Source organism: Pezoporus wallicus, unplaced genomic scaffold (assembly GCF_028554395.1).
Source record: "Pezoporus wallicus isolate ANWC-B61680 ecotype Strahan unplaced genomic scaffold, APGP_CSIRO_Pwel_v1 scaffold_3294, whole genome shotgun sequence".
Taxonomy (NCBI): domain Eukaryota; kingdom Metazoa; phylum Chordata; class Aves; order Psittaciformes; family Psittacidae; genus Pezoporus; species Pezoporus wallicus.
This window is the reverse complement of record NW_026635478.1, coordinates 16,644,160-16,666,987: the sequence shown is the minus strand read 5'-3', so window position 1 is coordinate 16,666,987 and position 22,828 is coordinate 16,644,160. Positions and strand designations below refer to the sequence as shown.

General features: G+C 41.1%; 2 protein-coding genes and 1 non-coding gene across 4 annotated transcripts in view; all 3 read right to left on the bottom strand.

The window, feature by feature from the left end:
• The window catches only part of LUC7L2 (LUC7 like 2, pre-mRNA splicing factor), a 36,456-nt gene extending 21,460 nt beyond the window's left edge, over positions 1-14,996 (bottom strand). The window contains exons 1-2 of one of the 2 annotated variants that reach the window (XM_057430694.1): positions 14,948-14,996; positions 4,859-4,953 (exon numbers count right to left, since the gene is read on the bottom strand). In XM_057430694.1, the coding sequence (XP_057286677.1) occupies positions 4,859-4,953; positions 14,948-14,990 (138 nt within the window). In that variant the 5' untranslated portion in view covers positions 14,991-14,996. Of the gene's footprint in view, positions 1-4,858; positions 4,954-6,647; positions 6,670-14,947 lie in introns of those variants that run through there. The other variant, XM_057430703.1, reaches the window with a different exon arrangement.
• Positions 14,997-17,450: 2,454 nt separating this feature from the next.
• Positions 17,451-18,056, bottom strand: FMC1 (formation of mitochondrial complex V assembly factor 1 homolog). Its single transcript, XM_057430855.1, has 2 exons — positions 17,850-18,056; positions 17,451-17,705 (listed from the first exon to the last, which is right to left on the bottom strand). Exons 1-2 carry the CDS (start codon positions 17,985-17,987, stop codon positions 17,511-17,513), a joined length of 333 nt encoding a protein of 110 aa, XP_057286838.1. The 5' UTR covers positions 17,988-18,056; the 3' UTR covers positions 17,451-17,510.
• Positions 18,057-18,531: 475 nt separating this feature from the next.
• On the bottom strand, positions 18,532-18,604 carry TRNAR-CCU (transfer RNA arginine (anticodon CCU)). Its single transcript has one exon. It is a non-coding gene; the product is annotated as a tRNA-Arg (tRNA).
• Positions 18,605-22,828: the final 4,224 nt, after the last annotated feature.

Below are 22,828 nucleotides of genomic sequence, written 5' to 3'. Positions count from 1 at the left end.
TGTTGATACACTGACTTTCAGACAGACTTACACTGAAGTGATTTACAGAGGAGTCCTGATGAGTAAAGCAAATAAAGAAAGATGAGAACACCCAAGTCTTCAGGCTACTAAAGTTTATTGCATACGTGAAGCCATGCTTTGGGCTTTTTGTAGTTACTGCACTTTTACTGAACATTAAAACCAGGAAAAAAGCCTACGTATTTAGAGAATCCTTCTTACAAGTGAAAGCTGTTGCAGAAGATTAGTCTAGAAAATTGCCTAGGTACCACATACAAAGCACAGTATCAGGAGTCCTTTTGATGTTGTTCAGCTCTATGTATTAACAGCTTGCAAACCATTTTCTGTAATGCTTTTTTTTTTCTTCAGTGTTATAAGGGCAATTAAAGTGACTTGATTTCCTAGAGATAAAGTTTAGACAACTGGTCTTTCATGCCAAACAACCTCATATTGAAATGATTTAGTGATGGTTTTTCTCATTCCATCCACAAAATGGATAAAATGCCTTTGGTATTAATACAGAACTATTGATTACATACATTTAGTTTAAAAACAATGCATAGCTCTGCTTCAATCAAATCAGGTACCATAAATAAATAAATAAAGAAGAAAAAAGAAAAAAAAAAGAAAAAAGAGAGAGAAATCACATGAGTTAAATATGACCAGATAAGGAAGAGCTGGCCAAGGACTTGGGCAACAGAGAATCTGAAGAGTTTTCTGAAAAACAGATGCACACTTAGAGTAGCTGACACTAATAACTGCATCAGAGACTAAACTCTGATGTGATGCTGTTTCTGGAACATCAAATTAAGAAAGCTTTCTTTTCGGATCTTCAGCTATCTACAGCAGAAATCCCATTCTCCACTTCTGCAACAACTACGCATTGCTTTGACATCAGAGATCAGATTAGTGAATGTACTCTATATGGAGTGCAAAAAAGAGCACAGAAAAGCCAAAGCTACTTAAATTAAAACACTGAGGACTGACATTGAGCCAAGCATGACATAGTAACACGTACTACCAACACTTCTAAAACCAGCATGCATTTTTGACAGGTCTTGGAAGAAGATACTCTGGGCAGTGTTTACACAGAAAATTCTTTCTAGCTGTAATGACACCCATACCAAAGCAGTTCATATTCAGCAAGAGAAGGATTTTGCTTGTTTGTGAAAATCTGACATGACTGAAAAATTTGTAGTGAAGGAACTGGATCTCTCTCCCTTTATCCAATTGTCAAGGCAACTATTGGGGTCTGTATGTGAACACCCCTGCTACTGATAAAAAGAAGCTGTAGACTGACTCCTTGCTGAGATCTTCCTTATTATGGAATTGAATTTTCATCTGCACTAACCATTTTCTTAAACAGATTTCTAGACTTGTGATAAAGCTTGTCGTTGTAGGCAGCACATGTTCAGAAGGGAGCCTTCAGAATGATGTAATAGTGCATGATTTAAGTCCTCTGGCTCCACTAACAGGGTTAACTTTTCTTAAGTTTGACTTCACCAGCAGGAAATAAATGCTGAGCTAAAAAGAGGCAGAAATTATTAAGTTACTGAAGTCCTTAGCAACCACTGAAAATTCCAGGTATCTTCAGAAATATAATACTTTAAATACATTTTTCCCTTTAACGATACTTACTTTGAAATACTTAATTCCTTAAACTAGATCTTCACTAAAAGACAAAGCTAGCAGCACTCATTTTAAAATGTTTCGGTATTTACACAGTACTTGGACTTATAGCCTGATTATATAAACCATTATCATTGATAAATCCAGATAAATTAAACCCATTAGATGGAACATGGCACAATCAGTTTACTTTCCTGGCACTAATCAAAGAAATTAAGATTATATTTTCAAGAGGCAGACATGAGCACTTTACAATTCATCACCACTGGGCTACAAATTTAGGTAGTTTATGCAAGACTAATTTAATTTGATTTGCAAAGCTAAGAGAGTTCTTGCAAACAAAGCAGTCCTGAACTGAAAAGCCGGTGACTTCCAGAAGAATGCTTTTTTACAACACTATAGCAAATGATCACACTGGCACACCTAAGTTTTAAGCATGCAAATAGTTCCAGAGTCAATGGGACTACTGCAAAAAAATCGAATCCAGATTAAAACACCTTGCTAACACCTATCTGCAGATGTGTGAACTAACTGAACTTCTCTTTCACAGTAGAAGGAGATTTCAACAATACAGTCAGTGAGCCTAAACAGATTCAGCCCACCTTGAGAGGGATACCCAGTAGCAAGTGAACTGTATCCTTCTCTAGGCTCCACTGCCTACATCCCTTCTAACTTCAACAACTAGCGGCTTCAGATGAAACCTAAATTTAGATGTCCATCTGGAGCTGAATTCCACCCTTAATAAGCTTAAAGTTAATCACGTATTAAAGTATATTGCTAAACCAAGGTGTCAATCAATATGGTTTTAGTCAGCAAGAGTCCTGATGAATTGAGTGCAATGAGTTCATGAGTTCCTAAAGATACTCTTTACTGCAGGACTGAGCATACCATACTCTGAGGTCTGTATAAACAAAATGCAAGAAGCAATGCTCCTCAGCAAATACACATAAATACAAATCTAAAGTTAATCCACTGAGCTGAAGGGAGTTTCTCAACCATGGTTTGCAAGACCACAAAGAGTATTCATTTTTTTTTCAACAGGGAAGCAAAATCAAGCTTATAAGAAAGCCAGATTGCTGCAGAACTGCTTGGGCTCTTCAAAGATACCATAAATATTCAAGACATTACTACTTTTAACCTTATTAAGTGTATTTGCTTTAAATCTTCTCAACTTCTCATTTTCTTTAGTAACCAAATATTAATTCAGAAAGGTACAATGATACAGAAAATGCATTCTTATGCATCTTGTAAACCCTGCTGAAGACAGCACAGAGCCTACATCCAAAGAATGCTGCTGAAGAGATTCACACCATTACAGAGGAGTCACCCGACTCCTATGCATGCTGCTTCAGTCATAATCTCATAACATAAATAAAGATAAGCGAACGTTTTTGTAATGCTGATAAAAAAATAACTCAAGAACCATGGTTTGGGGAAGGACAAAAAAACCCCAAAGTAAACCAACAACAAAAACCCCAAAAGCTTGATCATTAGCAACTATTAAGGATTAAAAAAAAATACCCTAAAGTGAGTGTTAACCCTTTGAGACAGAAAAAAAGAAAAAAGAATTGCTAACTTTAAGTGGTAAATTCCTGTGTTCCAGTAGCCAGGGTTTACAAAGTCTTATTAATCTCCCATTATAAAATTCAGAACTTAAAATGAATGAGCAAACTCTTAAAACCACTGACTTATACATCTGAACCACTGCCCAAACAGTATATGCCAAATGCACAGTAACTTCAAGACATCTGATTTTTGTGGTATGAAAGAACTTTGTGATAAAATATAAAAAGGGAGCCTTTAAGGATGGGAAAAAAAAGCTTAGGAAGCCACAAGACTTATGCAGAAGCTCAGCAAGTAGACCTTTTCTATTCTATTGCCTTTTTTAATGTGGCAAATGATAACTTCCCTAGTTTGGTTCTACTATTTTGCCGCCTCTTCCTGTACTTCTTAGCAATTACAGTTGTGCCTACTTTTGCAGGGACTCATAAGAAGAAGGAAGAATGGACTGTAACTATTGATCTGTCAGTACAAGTACCAAAATTACTAAAGCAAACAAAATTAATGTGTGCATGCATGTCTGAAGCCCTTTGATCAACCAAAAATGCTAGGGCAATTTAAAGCCACAGCTACTTGGAAAACATATTAAGAGGCCAGTTGACAAGTAAATCAGTTATGTCTACGTATTTCAGTTTTCCATTTTGCAAATGAATTTAATTTTGTACTTTGTTAAAGGTTCCAGTCCACTTAGCCATTTGGAATGGTAACAGCACAGAGAACCAGTAATGCTTCAAATAATTCTTAATACAGGTTTTCCAGTACTGCCACAGGGTAAGAAAACATGCCAACACGAGTAAGAAAAGCTGCCAAAGCTCAGCATTAAGACTGCCAGGCACCTGAGACTCTGCAAATAATCATACTCACCTCCCTACAGTTAGATATTCTAGTATCACAGAACACCGGTTACATAATCAGTGCACTGTTAACTCACCTCCCTTTCACAAAGAATAAGCAAGGTAAAGCACAGGCATACTGACAACGCTAGTGGCATGTGTCGAAGTCCCTTGTTTGCTGTGCTCAGGCATGGGAACCTCTACTACAGAGTACACAAAACTGCAAGTCAAACAAGTTACTAATATGGCATAAATGGAGATTTTTAAATTGCCTTAGAATTTGTGAAAATGGCACAGTAGCTGGATATCGTACGTAAGTGTCACTGTCATGTTAAATATATCTCAGCTTCTAGAAATTCAATTATCTGAACTTTCAACTGTTTTCACTAAAATATTTCTGAAGAAAGAAATATCACCTCTCTTCCCTACACAAGTATTTGTGTAGAATACCATCTCACTACAACATCAAGTTTTAAGAAAGTAAATTCAGAATTTATGCATAAATTATACTGCCTTTCTTCTACTAGTTGCAGCTGTACCAGCTTAAAATCATTTAGTTATTGCAAAATTCATGTAGGTAACATTATTTTATTTAGATTTTTTTTTTTTAGTTATAGCAAATAACATTGAATTTGTAAATAACTGACATGTAGAACAGGAAACTTCCAAAAATCAACTTCATAACCTATAAATTAGCTGTTTGTAAAAGTTCCTCTGAACCACCAGAGAGCACTACATACTTGCTGAAAATGATGAAATTAAAATAGGTATTACAAAGAACAAATATATATCAATTTCTCCATTCTTGTCTAAAAAACCCACAAGATTTAGCTACATACAGTTCCAGACAGCACATCATGAGGGCAGCAGTTGAGGAGGTGGCTCTTGCACACTCTGTCATCATTGAATTTAATTCGCTGACGGGTTGTGTCACCTGCAATATAGAAATCAACATGTTCCAGGTTAGAAATCTGGGGGAGCCAGACACGTTCTGCAGATTACATGCAAAGCGTTAACACTGCCCTGTCACATATGGAAGGTCTATGGAAACTGAACTTAAAACACTGTATGCTTCTTTGCCAAATAACACCAAAACCACGAATGTGCATTTAAATGCTCTATAATTCTGTTTTAAAGTCCTCTCACACTTCCACTTCAAAAATGGAGCGTGAAAAGTGCTTGAAACCAGACAGACAGTATTAGCTTAAAAACACTTAGCTATAACGGCATTTGTTAAATGAGCCATATAACATTCAACTCAGATTCTGCATGAAATAGTGGTGTATATTTATGCAACAGTTAGCATATAAAAGAAACCTCATAAACACAAAATGATACACACTGAGTCTTCATCGAATCCCACCTGATACTCATTTTATGATTTTGCTCTTGGATGCAATGCACCCTCTTACTTCAGATGGGAGTAGCATAAAGAGCTGGCAGAAGAATTATTTTACATGCTTACAAACCTGAAAAAAACCATCAAACATATGAGCATAACCTATATGCAAAATTATTTTACATGTTTGCATATCTCCATATCATAAGCCTTTTTCTTTCTTTCCTTTCTTTTTTACATGGTGTTTTTGTTGGGCTGGGAACTTCTCAGCTGTATCTTCATAATGGCAGGTTGTAGCTCCTGCATCAGCAGAAGCATCAACCTGCCCACAGACTTGAGGTCCAAGTGCAAGTTTAAATAATCCCATCTTGGAGCAAGACCTGAAGTCTTCAGAACAAAATAACTAGCTGGTATTCTGGGGATGAGGGCAGGAATATGTTTTTCTTCAAGTCATAGCATAATTGTCACTATTTGAGATTTAAAAAAGGTCACTGCTATAGCTCTCTTGCTGTTAAGACACAGGCATGATAGAACACCTTAATCTCTCCCAGGATGTATCTCTTTATTATTTTTAAAAACATAACTTGTTAAGATCTCTAATCACTGAAAACCTACTGGTGAATTACTGAAGCAAGAAGGGCTGCTGGGAAAAAAAAAAAAAAAAAAGACTGTGAGTTCAGATAGCAGCCTTTTCCATTTCATCAAGTATTTTAAAGACTGTAGATAGATTTTGCACTTAAAGTTGGGTTTTCTTTATGGCTTCATGACCTCAAACACTGAGAATTTTGAATCCATTAATTCAAGAAGCCAAATTCATTACTGAGGTAACTACAACAGAGGGAAATTAAAAAAAAACCCTATCTTATTAGTCAAGCCTTTCTTCTTATGTAATCAGATTTTTAAATATCAGTTCTATGCATAGGATGCTAATACATACCATTTTCAGATTGAACAAGTTTCATATTATTAAGCAAAGTAAAGTTTCCAAGGACACCACATACATAATTTGTCTGCGGGATACAACAGTTAAAACCTGTAATCCACACACTAAAGACAGCTTCAAAGCAGTTCAACAATAGGTTTTCTAGAGGGAAACCTTGTGGCTTAGTTATACTTAGTTATACCAAAATATTTAGACCAATCCCTTTATAATCATGCCTGCTACTGCAGTAAAGAGTTTTGCCTTTTGTCTCGTTGGTTTTTAGGAGGTGGATCCATATTTTTTTAAAACACATAACTGCGTTTGTTCCACATTCATTAACACATCTGAAAAGTTATTGATAACTCACGGCTCGGCGAATGCGGGGCCTTTCTGACACTCCCTTGCAGATTGATGTAGGCAGGCAAAGATACATTGAACCTTTATAAATAAAACAAGGGGCCAGATTGTTCAGTTTGTATAGAATAATAGACTCTGCCAGCAATTTTAACACAGCATCTAGAAATACATGTTGACTGTAAAGATTCTTCCATATAAAGACACATGAACAAAATGAAGAAAAGTATTTGAAAGAATACAGCCAATGGCCTAACACCACTAAGCTCTCAGGAGCCAAGGAGTTACCAAGACCAGACAATTGCTGAAAGACTCATTGTTCTTGAGGTAAAGTTGGCAAGTAGTATTTTCCCAGATGTTACCTCAACACCTAGACTTAGCTTTTCCCACACCCCTACCACAACTAGGAACTGACACTACTGCTGCAATACAGTCTTTATAAATCTAAGTGGCTAACATGATAATCACAATTACTAAACTGAGAGAAGGCAACATGGAGGCAGGAAGTAGCAGCAAACCATCAATGCCAGCCTCAAGACCACATTCCACATTTACATTTGAAACATATATTTTTTCTGCACTATGCCTTTAGTGAGATTTTCATCTTTTCCTTCCTATGAAAAGCAGTTTCACATATTTGCATTTCTTTCTAATCTTTGCTGTCTCAGTAGAAAAGGTTTATTAAAAAGAAAAAGTGTCATATATTATGACTGAATTTTGTGTGCCTCTGGCAGCTCATTCCTGAGTCTGAAAATGCTTTTATTTCTTCATGAGTTTTGTGAGCTTCAATACCCCTGAACAGCACAAACCTGCTGGCAAAGACAGAAGATGCATTCTGCTACTGACCTGGGAATGAATCATCTTGAATAGATGACGACCTGGGGTATGCATGGGTTGCTGAAGAGGGAGGGCAGATGAAAATCTATGGATCACTATACAACTGACATTCAGCCTATAGCAAAAGAGGCTTTTGCAGATACCTTCTAGGAATTAAAACAATGTGAACAGAAGTGTTTTTAAGCCAAGGACTTCAGCTGTATGTCAGATAACCAAGACAGTACTTCTCTTTGTCAAACTGTACGTAGGTCAATGTACTCTTTGTATGGTCAAGTGAATGCTGAACAGTGTTAAAAAAATAAATAAATCATTATATATTACGTAAGAAGAAAATAATACATAGGTACCAAGTAGCTGCAGTCATCTAAATTTTAGAAGTATCCTGAAATGTTTAAAAAGGGGACACTATCGCCTGTATTTCAGACCTTATTACAAGTCCTATTTTTACAGGTAAATAATTAAATTAGCTCAGAATAGCAACTATTTAACTCTGCCTCTGAAGAATAGCAGAGGATTCAACTACTTGGTCTTTAGGACTCAGGCTCATTAAATAAATCAAAATAATTTACCAGGGCATTACAGGAGTCAACATCTACTGCTGCAGCCATCCCTGTGTTTCCAACTACATTTTTCTCCATTTAAAAAAAAAAAAAAATCCTATAATTGATAAAATTTATGATACAGAAAAAATTAATTCAATTTTCTTCAAGAAACAGCAGCTTTAGTTTTACTTTATGTACCTGGCCCAAACCACATTTCTGTGAGAGACTGCTTTCCAGATGAATGGAAAACTTTGAAACAGAATTGAAACAATGCCAGAAAATAAGCCAAACATCAAGGAAATTTCTACACTTGCACATCTCATATACTTTGTAAGAATAAGGAAACTGCAAACTAGAAACACAAATATTAAAGAGATGATGGCAGTAACATAAACTTTCTAAAGGACATTTGTATTAAATATGTTGACTACAAAAGCAACATCAATATTCCAGATGAATGCAGACTGCTGATTAAGGAACACCCAAGAGGTTAAGATCACAATGTGCGCTTGTACTATCCAATTCACTTTGAACTCTGAAGTCTAACCTATTAACAGCTTCCACAATGTCATTCTTGTTCTGTATTATTTTAATCACAAATGAGAGGAACAAACACTTATGTATCAACAATGCCTAGCATTATAACATGCTTATAACAATGATTTACTTTATCCACCATCTCTTACTATTCTGATTTATTCTAATAATACACTACCAACAACAATACCAACGTGTTGGTGAAAGTTACCCTTTTTAATCCAACAATAACCTCTAATCGCAAACTAGTGGTACAATCCATACAAAGACAATGATGTGCATTTTCATGCTTCTGACCTCCTGCATTATGCTACATCAACCAAAACAGGGTAGCTTTCCACTCAGGTGTTTGAGGCATGAGTCCCAACACACTGGCAAGGGATCCTGAAAGCTTCACTCACAGAGAGCTACTTACTGGGTGGAACATCAGGTTAAAGACTGTATATCAAATTTCATCCGCAAAGCAAGCCCTGTATAGCAAGTATTTAGCATCATTATTTAACTGAGGTTTACATGGTCACAGAAGATCCTGCTCCTGCTACACACTGAACAGGCAAGCAGTTGCGATATTCTTGTCACTAACCCTGGACACATCTTCATCGTAACACCTTTAGAACAGTTTATTACTAAGCAAATTGCTTCTGGTTTACTCTATGACTAAATTAATACTTGTGAATTCAAAATATAATGAAACCATTTTTAGCTAATACTTTACAAGTGGAACCAACATGGGAAACTTTTTCTATGAGGTATGAAAGTGAAGAAGTCCATTTGCTTCTTCACAAATACCATTTCATATGGTGTCCCATATCCACAGAAGAAAAATTCCTCGAGTCCCTAATTTTTAAAGGATAAAGTTCCAGAACTTCATAATGAAGCCAGCAAATACACACAATTCACTAAACACGTCTGTTGCTCTTAAAGACTTCTGGTCACTCTTGATGGGCAAATGAATCTTTTAACGAAGTTCATGTGTTGCTACTACTTTCAGACTTCTGAGTTGGTATCAATTCAACATTTTAGATAGGTTTTGCAAATATCTGCAAATATAAAAGATACTTTTTTCTGCTTTTCCTTTGCTCCTGACCCTTACTTTAAAGGGGAGCAATCAGAGAAGGCTCCTGGCTCCCTAACCTGGCTCTCAGCCTGAAGCTACCCAAACGGCTATCAGTCCTCCAGTAACTGACAACAAGATACTGAAACTTCAAAAGCACATACTACCTTCCACCTTTATAAAGTATAAAGCAAAGTGGAAAACAAAATCTATGTACCCTGATAATACCAACATCAACACACCAGCCATCCTTATGTACATACTGCCCATATGGAAATGATTAAAAAACGGGTTACAAGTCATAGATTGCACCTCTGTTACCATAAAAAGTATGTCACCAAATGCCAGATGACTAAGATAAGCACAGGGGTGCCACTTCAACTCCTCCCAAACAAACAGGACAGAAAAGTCACGCATTAGTAACCATTACTAAGGGTAACTGAAGTGGCCAGTGTAAAACAGAAAAAACTGATTAAGATGTGAATAGATGCAAAAAGGATATTTTAAGTTTCAATGCCAGAAGAAAGTGATCTAGAACGGAGTTAAAGACTCCAAGCACAGTGAGCAGTTCAGTCAAAAACCTAGCAGATGAAGCAGAAGAGTTGCTAATTGGCACTTCATATATATATAGGTTCTACACATCTAAAAATTTTTCTGATAATTATATAAAATAGTATTTGTTAGGATGCTTGGGAGAAAATTTTCATGACCACCTGTAAGCTTCAGAAGGATGCACAAATTTACCTGTCTCTTAAGAATAATTTAAGTAACTTGTTTTGTGTTTCTAGACTACAACCTAATTTTGATGTAGTGGCAATTACTAGAACCAAAAACCAAAACCACCACCACATTTCTTTGCAACAGTGAAATCCAGCAGTCCAGAAATCCAGAAGGCCATTCAGATTTGCTCTGTGCCTGCACAACAGTCAGAAGTAATGATGCTACTTCACCCTCTGCTTCTAAACGATTCCTCACACCAACTCTAGCACTTTGCAAGGTGAGCAGGTAACTGACCTGGCAGAAAAAAAAACAGTTGAGCAATGTAAGCTGATTTAAGATAAAATGGGTTTTCTACAATCAGGCCTTTTAAGGAAAACTGGGCAATCTTTGCTCAATTCAGTTATATTCTGGAAGAAAAAAAAAAAAGAAATAAAATCCCAGGGGTACTAATATAAATAGTTACCATTTCACTCCATTTGTAAATTAATCAATTTATTTAAAACAATTATCCCATTCATAAGGGTCACTTTTGTTTTCTAGACAACATGGACTGCAAAAAAAGGGTTTGCCTAAATATTATTTAAAAAAATGTTCAATCAATTTTACAGTTGAAAAATAGTACTAAAAACAGTCAACAGAAAAAAAAAAAATCCACACTTTTCTATCAACTTATTTCTAATACTTCCGAGTGACAAGTTCCCACAGCTCTGGCCATCAAGAATAAATTCAGCTTGAACTAACCTTTTAACTATTGACATATGTAATAAAAAGTCCTTTAGTTTAACTGCCAGCAGTAAAAGAAATAATATAACAAACACATTCTTATGTAACTTCATAAGATTAGCACCTGGTCTTCAGCACTCTTTATTTCTCAGTATTTGGGAAACCCACGCTATGTATTTAGTAGTTTATATGTAAGCCTCTCTAGTTAAGTATGCCAGGTTCTCAGTACATCAGTAGGGAAGGACATACTTCAGAGAAGATTTTGTTTTAACCTGCAGTCATGACAATATTAAATTAGCCCAGCTTTTTACTAACATCAAAATCTAAGACACTTTAAAAACAAAACAAAAAAACCCCACAAACAACAAGAAACTTTTGGCATGGTCCACATCCAATCCTCCAATCCAGTTTTCCACTTCTTGTCAGAAACGTATGCAAGAGAAATTGAAGTTAGGTATATAAGGAATTTTAAAACACACTTGTTTTTAAATAATGTGCTTTTCCAGGTGTGTAAGAGAACCACACATGCCATTTACAGAATGATTTCATTGTATTAAGAATACAGTTGTTTCTAGATATCACAGATGAAGTATCACAGAAGTGGTATATGCTCCATCCTGGCAGTATTCAAGGCCAGGTTGGACAGAGCCTTGGGCAACATGGTCTCGTGTGAGGTGTCCCTGCCCATGGCAGAGGGTTGGAATTAGATTATTTTAAAGTCCTTTCCAACCCAAACCATTCTGTAATTCTGTGTAGCCTAACAACTACAACTCACTGGAAACTCTTGAAGAGCATCTGTCAAATCCCTTCTGTTTCACTTGCCTGTCAGGTGTCTGTCACATGAGCAAAGGCAAGCATGGAGCAGCACAGCACTGCCTGAACCTCACATCCTGGCAGGTACCAGGCAGCAGCTCATCACACATTGAGCGATGCTGTGTGAGGACAAGAGCATCATCCCACTGCCAAAATTCAGACAAGAGAGGAAGCGGGTTGCCAAAGCTCTCTGATCTCCCTGCCTGCAACAACAGCGGAAGGGCAAGGGGCAGGCCTGGAACAATATACCTAGTTCTAGACGGCCACATATTGGACAACTCTATTTGAAATGAGAAGGCTCCTTAGTAACACCGTTTATTTCTCAGAAATATTCTTACAGCCTACAGTGGGTATTTTCTGAATCAATTTGACCAATACATAACTGTGCTTTCTAGGTGTTCTCAGAGGTTAACAGCAAATCCATAAAAACATTTAATAGCTACATCCTCCAAGCTTCTCCATTCTGGCCCCAGGGACACCAGTTACAGTAAGTGTGCAAACTTCCACAAATTACAGCCTACAGCTCACCTCTTAAAACCACGTTTGAGCATCCAATTGTGGAACATTCTCCAAAGATCACGTTCCCTTTTTCTACAAATGATACTACAAGCTAAAAAGTAATATAGACTATGTATCAAGCCACTACCATTGGCTTTGAATTGAGTTCATTCTATACCCACTGAACAGATTAAATATTTGATCTGTCTCTTCTCGTGTAAGGAAGAATTTTAAACTTGCACTTTACTCTCTTCAACAAAACAGAACAACCAACCAACAAAAAGAAAAAAACAACCCCCAAAACTCACAACAGCCAAAACAAAAAAAACCCTGAATTGTAAAGCATAAAATTCTGTTAATCAAGAAATTAAAAAGCGCTTTGTTAATTCTGTACAACATAAGCCACAAACATCAACCAAAGGCAATGGGGACAAGTAGTGAAGTGAAGCCTACCCTCTACAAAGAAGTGAAAAAACTGCACGGTCTAATAAAAATCTGCAATTTGCATATTACTAGAAACACAGTATTTGTCAAAGGTGATAGGAACATAAAACCCCACATGATTCCAAACCTCTCAAGGTTAGCAATATTTCAATGACCTTGAACCTGGCCTTGAATTTAGTAAGTAGCAGCTCTGCAGGAAAAGGATGACTTTCAATACCTGTGCATACTTTGGTTTAAATAATACTCCACAGAATTTAAACCAAAACCAAAACCTAGAATTGTGTTACACTGAGATCTTCAGTTCCCCACTTAATCCAATAATGGAAGCCTGTTTTGCAAACAGTCTTGCCTCCTTATCCTTCCCCATTCTGCCCATTTCATTTAAATGCTGCTTCTCTAACTAGTTAGATTTTAAACAGTTCAGCAGATGCGGTTTGGGAATTACAGGGCAAATGAGGTGGGGGAATACAATTCTCAATAAAATAACTGCTTTTTCACAAAGCCAAGGAAATACAGCCTGAAATGGCTTTTCTTGGTTTAGCTCTTAAGTCACTCAGCATTTTTAAGCAGCTATCACAGGTAAATCATGCCAATGAACAGAAAACACATTCATAAATGGAAAGTCACACAGCCCCCCCCTTAAGCTTTTAGTGCTAGGTAGCTCCAAGACAGCAATCTAAGTGCCAGCACTGGGAAGACTTCAGTTTCATGTGTATGGTTACTCTGCCAAGCACTTGGACACACGCAGCCACAACAGGAAGCACTCAAAAATCTTCTGGGCAAGTCTAAAACACCCTAAATCAGGTCCTGCAGGATGACTACTCACTAACCAGCCTTGCTTGGGAAAGCAGTCTTGGAAGAACAATAGTCTTCCAATGAGATTATCATGCCCTTGTTTAAAAACAACTATAGGCACCCAGCAGAAGGCATTAATGATACATCAGGTAAGTGAAAACTAGATACATTTATTTAAAATACTAGATTATACGGAAAAAAAAAAACAACAAACTGTCAGATGACTACCCCAGTACCAACAGATGACTGGCACCATACAAGATACAGCCATACAATATGTAGCTCATACATTCTATTTGGTGCATGGGAAAACAGGTAACCATTAATTCAACACAAAGCCTCAACAAACATGCAACACATCTGCAAGAGCGAGTACAATGTGCAGAGCATTTGAATAATTTCCAAGTGCTGTCTATCCTCAGGTGCAGTATTCCCTTGTTTATACATAAAATACTACACAGCATAACAGGAACTGCTTTTTTTTTTAACAGCCTCCAAGCTATTTGGATTTATGGGCGACTGCCAGTTCAAACTTTCATGTCAATCGCCACACACCCTGACAAAACTTCTGAGAAGCTTTACACAGTGATAATCTTCAGCTCACTATGTGACCCCAGCAATCGCAAACCTGACCGTACATGTAATATGTCCCTCTTCGGATTACTACCTCTAAACGTAAAGCTTTTAATTAGCTATTTGGGGCCCGTTTGTTTTTAAAAGACCTAGCTCACTTGGGTTAACTACACTCTTTCTTTCAGAAAGCAACAACCATACCCACCTGCTAACTGAAATGATGGTTTGGGTCAGACTTTACACAAAATTGCAACACCACCAAAAAAAACCATCCCCAAATCCTGCTCTACTGAAGCGGGTGTTGATTCAAGAGGGGGGTTCTGGTTTGTTCCCTCATAACCTCAATATAGCAAACTGCTGTCTCCCTCAGCGGAAGCTGCGCGGGAAAGCTCAGCGCGCGCACCTTTAGCAACGCGCTTTCTCCGCGAGCCCTGGCCACCGAGGAGATCCGAGCTTAAACCGCATCCGAAACGGCAGCGGGGTCTCCCACTGCCTGCACAGCGGCTGGCGCTGGCAGCTCCGCGAAGGGAGGCGACGCCTGACGCCCCCAGACCCCGGAGGCGGCAGCGACGAAAACACCCACTCCGCGCTAACCTACGGCCTTCACCAGGCCCCGCCCCGCCGGGGAAGGCGGGCGGGGAGCGGGCCCCGGGCCTACCAATCACGGTGAACGGCCGGCCGGCCGAGCTGCCCGGTACCCCCGTGACCTCAGGGGCTTCGGCGCCTTCACCCCGTCTCCCTCTCCCCCGCCCCATCCCCGGCCGGGGGGTCACTTACCGTCCCGGGACGTGCCCATAAGCTGATCCAGCATGGCGCGCATCTGGGCCTGCGCGCGCTGACGGAGCAGGCTGCCGAAGGACAATTCCCTTCTTCAGCTGACGCTCAGCTCCATTTTAACGGCTTCGTCCTTCTGTCAGTGCAGCGATGGTGGGAGTGCTGAGAAAAGCTGCTGTAACACTCGGTTTTTAGAGAACCTGCCTCATCGCTGACGTTACTGATGGTTGCTGGAGCTAATTCGGCTTACAGAGCACCGAGATCCAGTCTCAAAATGACTATTTCTGTATTTTTTTATCTATCCCAACACCTGCGTTTGCAGCTCTCCCTTTCTTAACCATCGTGTTGCCATCTAGCGCCCACAAGCTCTCAGTGACCGTCACAAGGATCAGTTGTCCACGGCCGCGACTAGAGTCGCCCTCAACTTTGACGATATATTTGAGAAAACAACATATAAAGCCATGAAAACTCCCGCCACACTTAATCTGGTTTTCACGAGGGCTTGCAGAGAAAATGAAACGCTCAGACAGGAATCTTCTGTAACACGTTCAGGAAAAGGTTTCCTATCCAGTGCTCCTCGGCTCTTCAGAGCATGGCCCGGCTCTGGGTTTTCCTTTAACATGTAAATTTACTTTTGTTAGTCATTACATTACTCTGGATTGAAGGGGATGTAACTGGAAGAGATACCAATACTGGTGAAAATTTTCATTATTTAGCACCTTAGCATGTTTGAAGAAAATTGAAAAAATTTATCTATTATTTGTAATCACGCTGTACAACCTTAGCTTTAGGTACTCCTTAAAGATCATCTATTTCTGGCCAAATTTCAGCTTTTCTTCCAGAGCTGGTTTCAATGAGCCAATTTATTTTACTTCCAGAACAGTACACCACAGCCTTTGGATGCAGCAAACCTTCAGTCCACCTGGAAAGTAAACTGCAGAATGAAACAGCGGTATTAAATAACTGGGAACAACAAATACTTTGCAGCCATTCTCAGGGTATAGTGACCCCTGATTTTCATCTGTCACTGCAAATCAGTTGGTACTTTCCCACCTAGGATATCAACACTTGTCAAAAGGACACCCGTCAGTTTTAACCAGTGAGACATGGCAAGAACTGCAAACCTGGTCTACAGAACCTTAAAGTTCATATCTCTGTACTTTATTTAAGTACCCTGAGTCTCCCCAGTTTTAAGTATCTGTTGTTCCTAATACTAATAGCTAATACTTTGGTATTAAACTATCTCTGAGTTTTAAATACAGAGTAAGGAAAATACATAGATTTAGATGAAGTCATCCTATTTGCAGTGCTTTTCTGCCAGAATAGCTTGTTTTCCTTGATAATAAAAAACAACAAAACAAGCACTTGCTTATAGCTCCTGCCCCACAATAAAGCAGCCTCACATTTTTAGGCATTATAAGTTGCCCAACATAATAAAGACGTGGGCCTGCTCAGGTGAGTCCAGATGATGGCTACAGAAATGGTCTGAGGCTGGGAGAGTTGTGGTTGTTCTGCTCAGAGAACCGAAGGCTCCAGGGAGACCTTACAGCAGCTTCCAGTACCTAAAATGGCCTACAAGAAATCTGGGGAGGGACTTCTTACAAGGGTAGGTAGGGACAGGACAAGGGGGAATTGCTTTAAACTGGCAGAGGGAGTTCTACACTAGACATTAGGAAGAGGTTCCTTACTGGTGAGACACTGGCACAGGCTGCTCAGAGAAGCTATGGCTGCCTCATCCGTGGCAGTGTTCAAGGCCAGGCTGGATGGGGCTTTGAGCAACCTGGTCTAGTGGAAGGTGCTCCTGCCCATGGCAGGGGGTTGGAACTAAATGATCTTTAAGGTCCCTTCCAACCAAAACCATTCTGTGCTTCTACGTATTTTGCATATAATCCAACCCTTTTCTTAGAGGAAAGCAGCAACAATGCAAGCCAGTATTTGTTTTTAAAAGAAACTTGCTGTTCCAGATTGCAAGACAAGAAAATGGCAGTTTGGTGTATCTAGTGTCATTGGCAGTCATCAGCTCACTTTAGTGAGATTCAGTGTGTGAGAACAGCATAGGAAGCCTACAGTCTCAGAGCCAACCGCTCAGAGACACTGGGAAACCCGTAACACATGAAGTAGTATTTGGCTTTTTGAATTGTTGCCACTAGCTCACCACCATGGAAAAAATAATCTTCAAGATGAAAAAAGAGGTTTGTGCTGCTGCTGCATTCACCAGGATCCAGTGATGTTCCCAAGAAGGTACCTTCAGTCTTGGGAGAGTAGAAAATTCCCCATGTACAGAATGTGGCTGGCAGATCTACAGTAAATAGGCCAGTTCTCTTTACCTACAGGTTTTGAGGGGGGAACCAACAACCCTTGCACCTCCTTAAGCAGTTTAGCAGCAAAGGCTGTTACCTTTTCTCACTACAAACAGTCCTTCTCTCATTCTCTGACAGCTGCCTCTCACATCACCCCACACCTGCAACCCAGAACTGACAGAAAGCACGAGCCAGAAAACCCCAGCCAGTTTCGATGACGATAGGACCTTTATTCGAGAATAAACAGATAAGTCAGCAGAGTCACCTCAGCCTTTCCCTCCCGGCTGCTGAGGCAACCTGAAGCCCACCAGGCCGGCGACCTCCTCAGGCGAGCGCTCGCCCCGGCCGTGGTACTCCCGGTGGAGGGCCTCGTGCTCCCGGACGCTGCGGAGCAGGCAGAGGTAGGTGGCAGCCTGGAAGTGCAGCTCCTGCTGGGCCCGGCACAGCTTCTCGCTGGTCACCTGCAGAGAGCACCCATCAAGCCCCGGGGACTTCACACCCCGCCCCGACGCCACAAGCGGGGCCAATTCCGCCCCGCCTCATCTCCCCAGGAGAGAGAGGCAGGAGCGGGTGGGTGAGTGAGGGGAGCCGCACCCCGCGAGTACCCGGTTGGCGCGGAAGGCCGCGACGATATGCTGATAGGCGGGCGTGTCGCGATAGGGGCGGCCCGCCCTGCCGCTGGCGTGGCGGAGCTCGCGCAGGAGCCCGCGCAAAGTCCGCAGCGGCGAGCCCAGCCCCGCCATCTTGCGCACCTCTCCCCCCGACGGCCAATCGAGCGCCGCCGCCTCACTGCGGCGGCCAATAAGGAAAGCGGACGATTCCACGCTAGCGCCTTCGGCCAGGATGGGCTGTGGAGCGCCGAGTCGGGCGATCGCCTCCTCCAGCCCTCCGTGCTCCGCGGAGGTCAAGGGCCGAAGGTCGAGTATCGAGGAGAGGCCGCGCCGAGGCCCTTGCGCTCGCTTCTTCTCTCTCGCCCCGGGCCGTTGGTTTGGGGGCGGTGCCTTCGGGCCGCTTGCCGGTCCCGAACGGGGTCAGTGGGACCAGCGGAGGGGCCCGTCCCGCTGCGGGGGGGTGAGTTGGACCTGGCCTCCTCCCTCCCGCGCAGCCCACGTGTGCCTGAGGTCTCTCGGTACAGCTCGATAGAGCCCAAGGGGGGCGCTCGGTGATCCCAGAAGACGCAGACCATCGGCAATCCCGGGCCAACGCTCTAGACAGTGGAGGCGGCTGTAACGCTCCAGCGCTGCCGCGGGGCGCTGCTGTCTCCTGGGCACAGAAAAAAAAACAGTCCACCCCAGATGGGACTCGAACCCACAATCCCTGGCTTAGGAGGCCAATGCCTTATCCATTAGGCCACTGGGGCTGCCGCGAAAAACTCTCTTCTCTGCAGGCGCTTCTCCTCTATCCCCGCCCCTCTTGCCTTTTATGGAAAGGGTGGAACGCTTCTGACTGGGCGGTGCCTTCCCGCGCGCGGCGCTCGGGCCGGAAGCCGTGTGGCCCGCTGGGGGCACGGGGCGGGGTTACGCGTGGTTCATTGAGCCGCTGCGGTGGGCTGGGCTGCGGGGGTTCCCGGCACCAAGGGGAGCGATCCTTTTCTTACTGCTCGTCTGGTAGCTTTCAGCCGCTGCTGCCTCTTCGCAGCATCGCCCTTGCCTTTGTGGCTGCCCAGGCTGAAGAAAGCTGGCACCTACCCCCAAGGAAAACCAGCACTGAAAACCCCAACACAAAACCCCAAGGACAGCCGTCCAAGTGAAACCTTCTTACGTCACTTCTGTTAGGATAAATCACAGAGACAGGGCTAATATGTACATTCCTCTTTATTTAATACAGCACAGACACATGACATTTAAAAAAGGAAAATAAAAAGTACACTCATGAAAAAAGCCTGTCGCAGTCAGGGACAGGGCACAGCAACGCCAATTGGGTAAGGCTCCTCCTGCAGAACAGGCGACTGCCGGCAAGGTTGGATCCCAGAGCTAAGTCTGCTGCCGAAAAATAAAAATACTAATAAATCTTTGCACTCCCTTCAGGAAAGCACAAAATACACGGGCAAGTCCCTTCTTGCATCGCAGATAGAAACCCTATTTCTCTGTCTGGACCAAAGCACTGGTAAAATGAGAAATGCTCTCCAGCTATTTTTGCAGAGGTCCTATAGTCCTGACCTCCGAAAACACCAGACTTCTCAGGGATAGCGGACCCGAGATCTGGAAGGAGTGAAAACATGTAGTCACACAGAAGAGAGTTAAAATTAGTCTCTCTGATAGGGTTCCACTAGCCATGACTGGGAACGTGCAGGGAAACAAACCATCTTCCCAAGTAACGAAAAGACTTAACAGCCATTAAACTGACCAGAACAATATACATATTTGGAACTGATGCGGGCTTTCTGTGGCAGCAGCTTCTTCCTTTTCCTGCTTCAGTTCAGGATGGAAATTAAGCAGGCACCAGTTCCTCTGGCAAAGAGCCTTACACATACTTTTAAAAAAATCAAAATACAAAAAAGGGAGACAGGTGTATTTACAAAATCCATGGCTGGTACAGTACATCATTTTTAAGACACACTAAATGCTACAATCTTTCAGGTCCTGAGATTATTACAAAAAAAAAAACCAACAAAAAACCAAACCAAACCAAAACCAAACAACAAACAACCCAACAACTCAAAACTTGCGTCCAGGTCCAGTTTTATGAGGAGAGAGGAAAGAAATCACACATTTTAAACACAGCATCCTGTGAAGTTACTGGAACACACCTCCCTAAAAATCCAAATGAAGTGGATTTCAACCCAAATGTAGCTGCATTTGGTTGTTCAGGCTTGTCACAAGAGGGGAGCATTTCACAGGAGAGTTGCCCTGGAGAGCTCATCAGGTAAGCAGCACACGGCTGTTCGGATTCTTTAAGCCCCATGATCCAAAATATGTGAACACTAAGAGGAGGAAGATGACCTTGTACAAATCTATGCTGGACTGAATAAAGCATCACAGGAATCACCAACTCAAACAGGTTTGCCATCTCGTAGTAACTGTGCATTCCTTTGCTTGAAGCTGAGGAATGCAAAGAATTCTAGCTGTGATTTTAACATTAGTTTAGAACAGAACACTCGGCCAGCTACGCTCCCCAGTGAGAGACAGGACAACACTTTGTCCATCTGTTTCCCAGCCTTTCATTGTATTGGGGACCACAGCAAGTCAGGTAGTTAAGCTAGCAGTGACCAAACTTGCTAAAACATATACATATATATACACACACTAAAATGACACCAAACAAAGGATACTGAGGCCAAACCTCTGTCGAGGAGATGATCCCCACTACCATTAGTTGTGTAGGCAGGTATTTGGACGCACTGTTCTTCACAGGGCCTCGATCAGGCAGAACTGGAGGGACTTGCACCCACACCTGGTTGGTCTTTTTTTTTTTCCCCAATGAAATATTCTGAACATAGTGCTTTTGTATCATCAGAAGTTATCATCACAGATGCCCTTTTATTATAAGCACCTGACTTCAAGCTAGAGAACGCCAACATTTTAAGGATTACTCATGAAATGCTTCTAACTCTCAGTAAAAGAAGACTACAAGAGACAAATCACGTAACAAGGGTACTAGTTTAACTGCTAAAATATAATGCTGCTCAGTAGACTTTTCAGGGCAAAAAGTAGTAATTTTGAATTTTTTTTTATTTTTTTTTTTAACAGTAGTCCAAAAATAAAATTTCTCCATCTATTTCCAGTATGGATCTTGAGAACTATGCAAGAACATGGAACTAATTGCTACATGATGGTATCACCGGCAATAAAACACACACTACAGTTCTCACCTCTGAGCTAAATTGTTATTTGTAACTACATACAAGACTAAAAGATCAGTGAGAAATACCAGGGGATCACGATTTAATTTTTATTTAAAGATCCAGCTACTGTGTAGCCAGTAACTCCCCTTATTTAGAAGCAACTTCATTTAAGTGAGAAATTAATTTAATTCACTTCTGATACTGGAAGGAAACCTGGGATGTCTCATTAGTTTCTCCCCAAATCCAATTTGTACGTTTAACAGTGCTGTAGCTTCTTACACCAATTTTGAGAGCTGAATATCCTAAAAAACTCTCAGAATAAAAACCTGTCACAAGAGGTGATTTTAGCTTCCCTCTTAAAGCAACTTCATGACACATGACACTAGGTGTTGCACCAGTGAAAGGGTTTCTTTTTGAAAATACAAGTTTCTTTCTTCATGTTAGCAAAAAAAGTTCTGCAGTATAGACATTAAAAAAAATACTCAATTTTCTTTGGGTAGAACTTCAACATGTGTTAAGAGGGGTAACTGGGGGAAGGAATGCATGTAACACTGAAACACATAAATACTTATCTGCATAGTTGATATTAGTGACTACTAATCAAACTAAGGCCTTATCTGGAAAAAGCTGAGAACACAAGAAAGTTTCCTCCCCCACTTCTCTGGTGAAATCTGGTAAGTCTCAAGCTCTGTCTGCCTCAGCAGCTACTCATTTTGGCCTGTGATGATGGTATCTCTTGACTGGTTTTGGTTGATTCTCTATCTGTTCTTCTCTTGGTACTAGACAGTAATAAATGTAACTATCTATTGATAAAATACATCTGCACACACTGCTGGGCAAAAAGAAAAAAAACACGACCAAACCAAAACCCCTCAGTATTGTGCATGACAGGAGTCAACATGTACACCACTTGCTTTGGGTTACTTCACCATAAAGGAAAAACTTACTAGTTAATGGTTGTTACCTAAGCAGGAGATGACAGCAAGGGAAGAGACTGAAATCCTCTTTTAGATACAAAACATGGGTTTGTTTTTTCTAGAGTTGCTCTGTAGAATTATAGCTGTCAAAATGGCTACAAAATACAGACCTATATCCTTGACTACTGACAAGATCAGCAGAGTTTTATGTGTGAGGAGTGTGCAAAAACAGCTGTAGGGAATCTGTACTTCCCCAGTTTTGGGCCAGTTGCAGGCCATGCTGATCTCTCAGCATAACTCATAGCAGCAGCAGGGCTTTCTATGGCCCCAAAAGGCTATTACAGCAGCAAGGGATCACCGGGTCATAGAAAAAGGATGATGAAGCCACACCAGAAGTTTCCACAAACAAAGCATTCCCCTATGCAACAGTTATCTTTCCAGTGGCCCAGTAAAGCGTACTTCTGGCTGCTTATTTTGGCAGTGATTTCTTAAGCAGTAGACAGACACAGATTTTTCACAGCAGCTGCGTTTGTTAAAAAGGACTGTAACAGTCAAGCATCACCAGCTGTAGATTCCCCTTCTCACAGATCAGCCTAGGATAAAGAGCACACGTGCCCAAAGCAAATTAAACAGCAACACAAGAGCCATGTTAGCTCAGTTTACTGCCACCGGTGGATGTGGCAAACTCCACTGATGCACTGAGGCACATTAAGCACTATCACTGCAACTAGCTGACCTACCAGCAACAGTCCTATCTTTGACTGGTACCATTAGATTGATAGAAGTAACCTGCCTATGGCCTAGTTTACATAAACAGGCTCACTCAAACACGTGAAGACAAGCTAAGGACTGAAACAGCAGATAGGCTACTCTCTGCCACAGG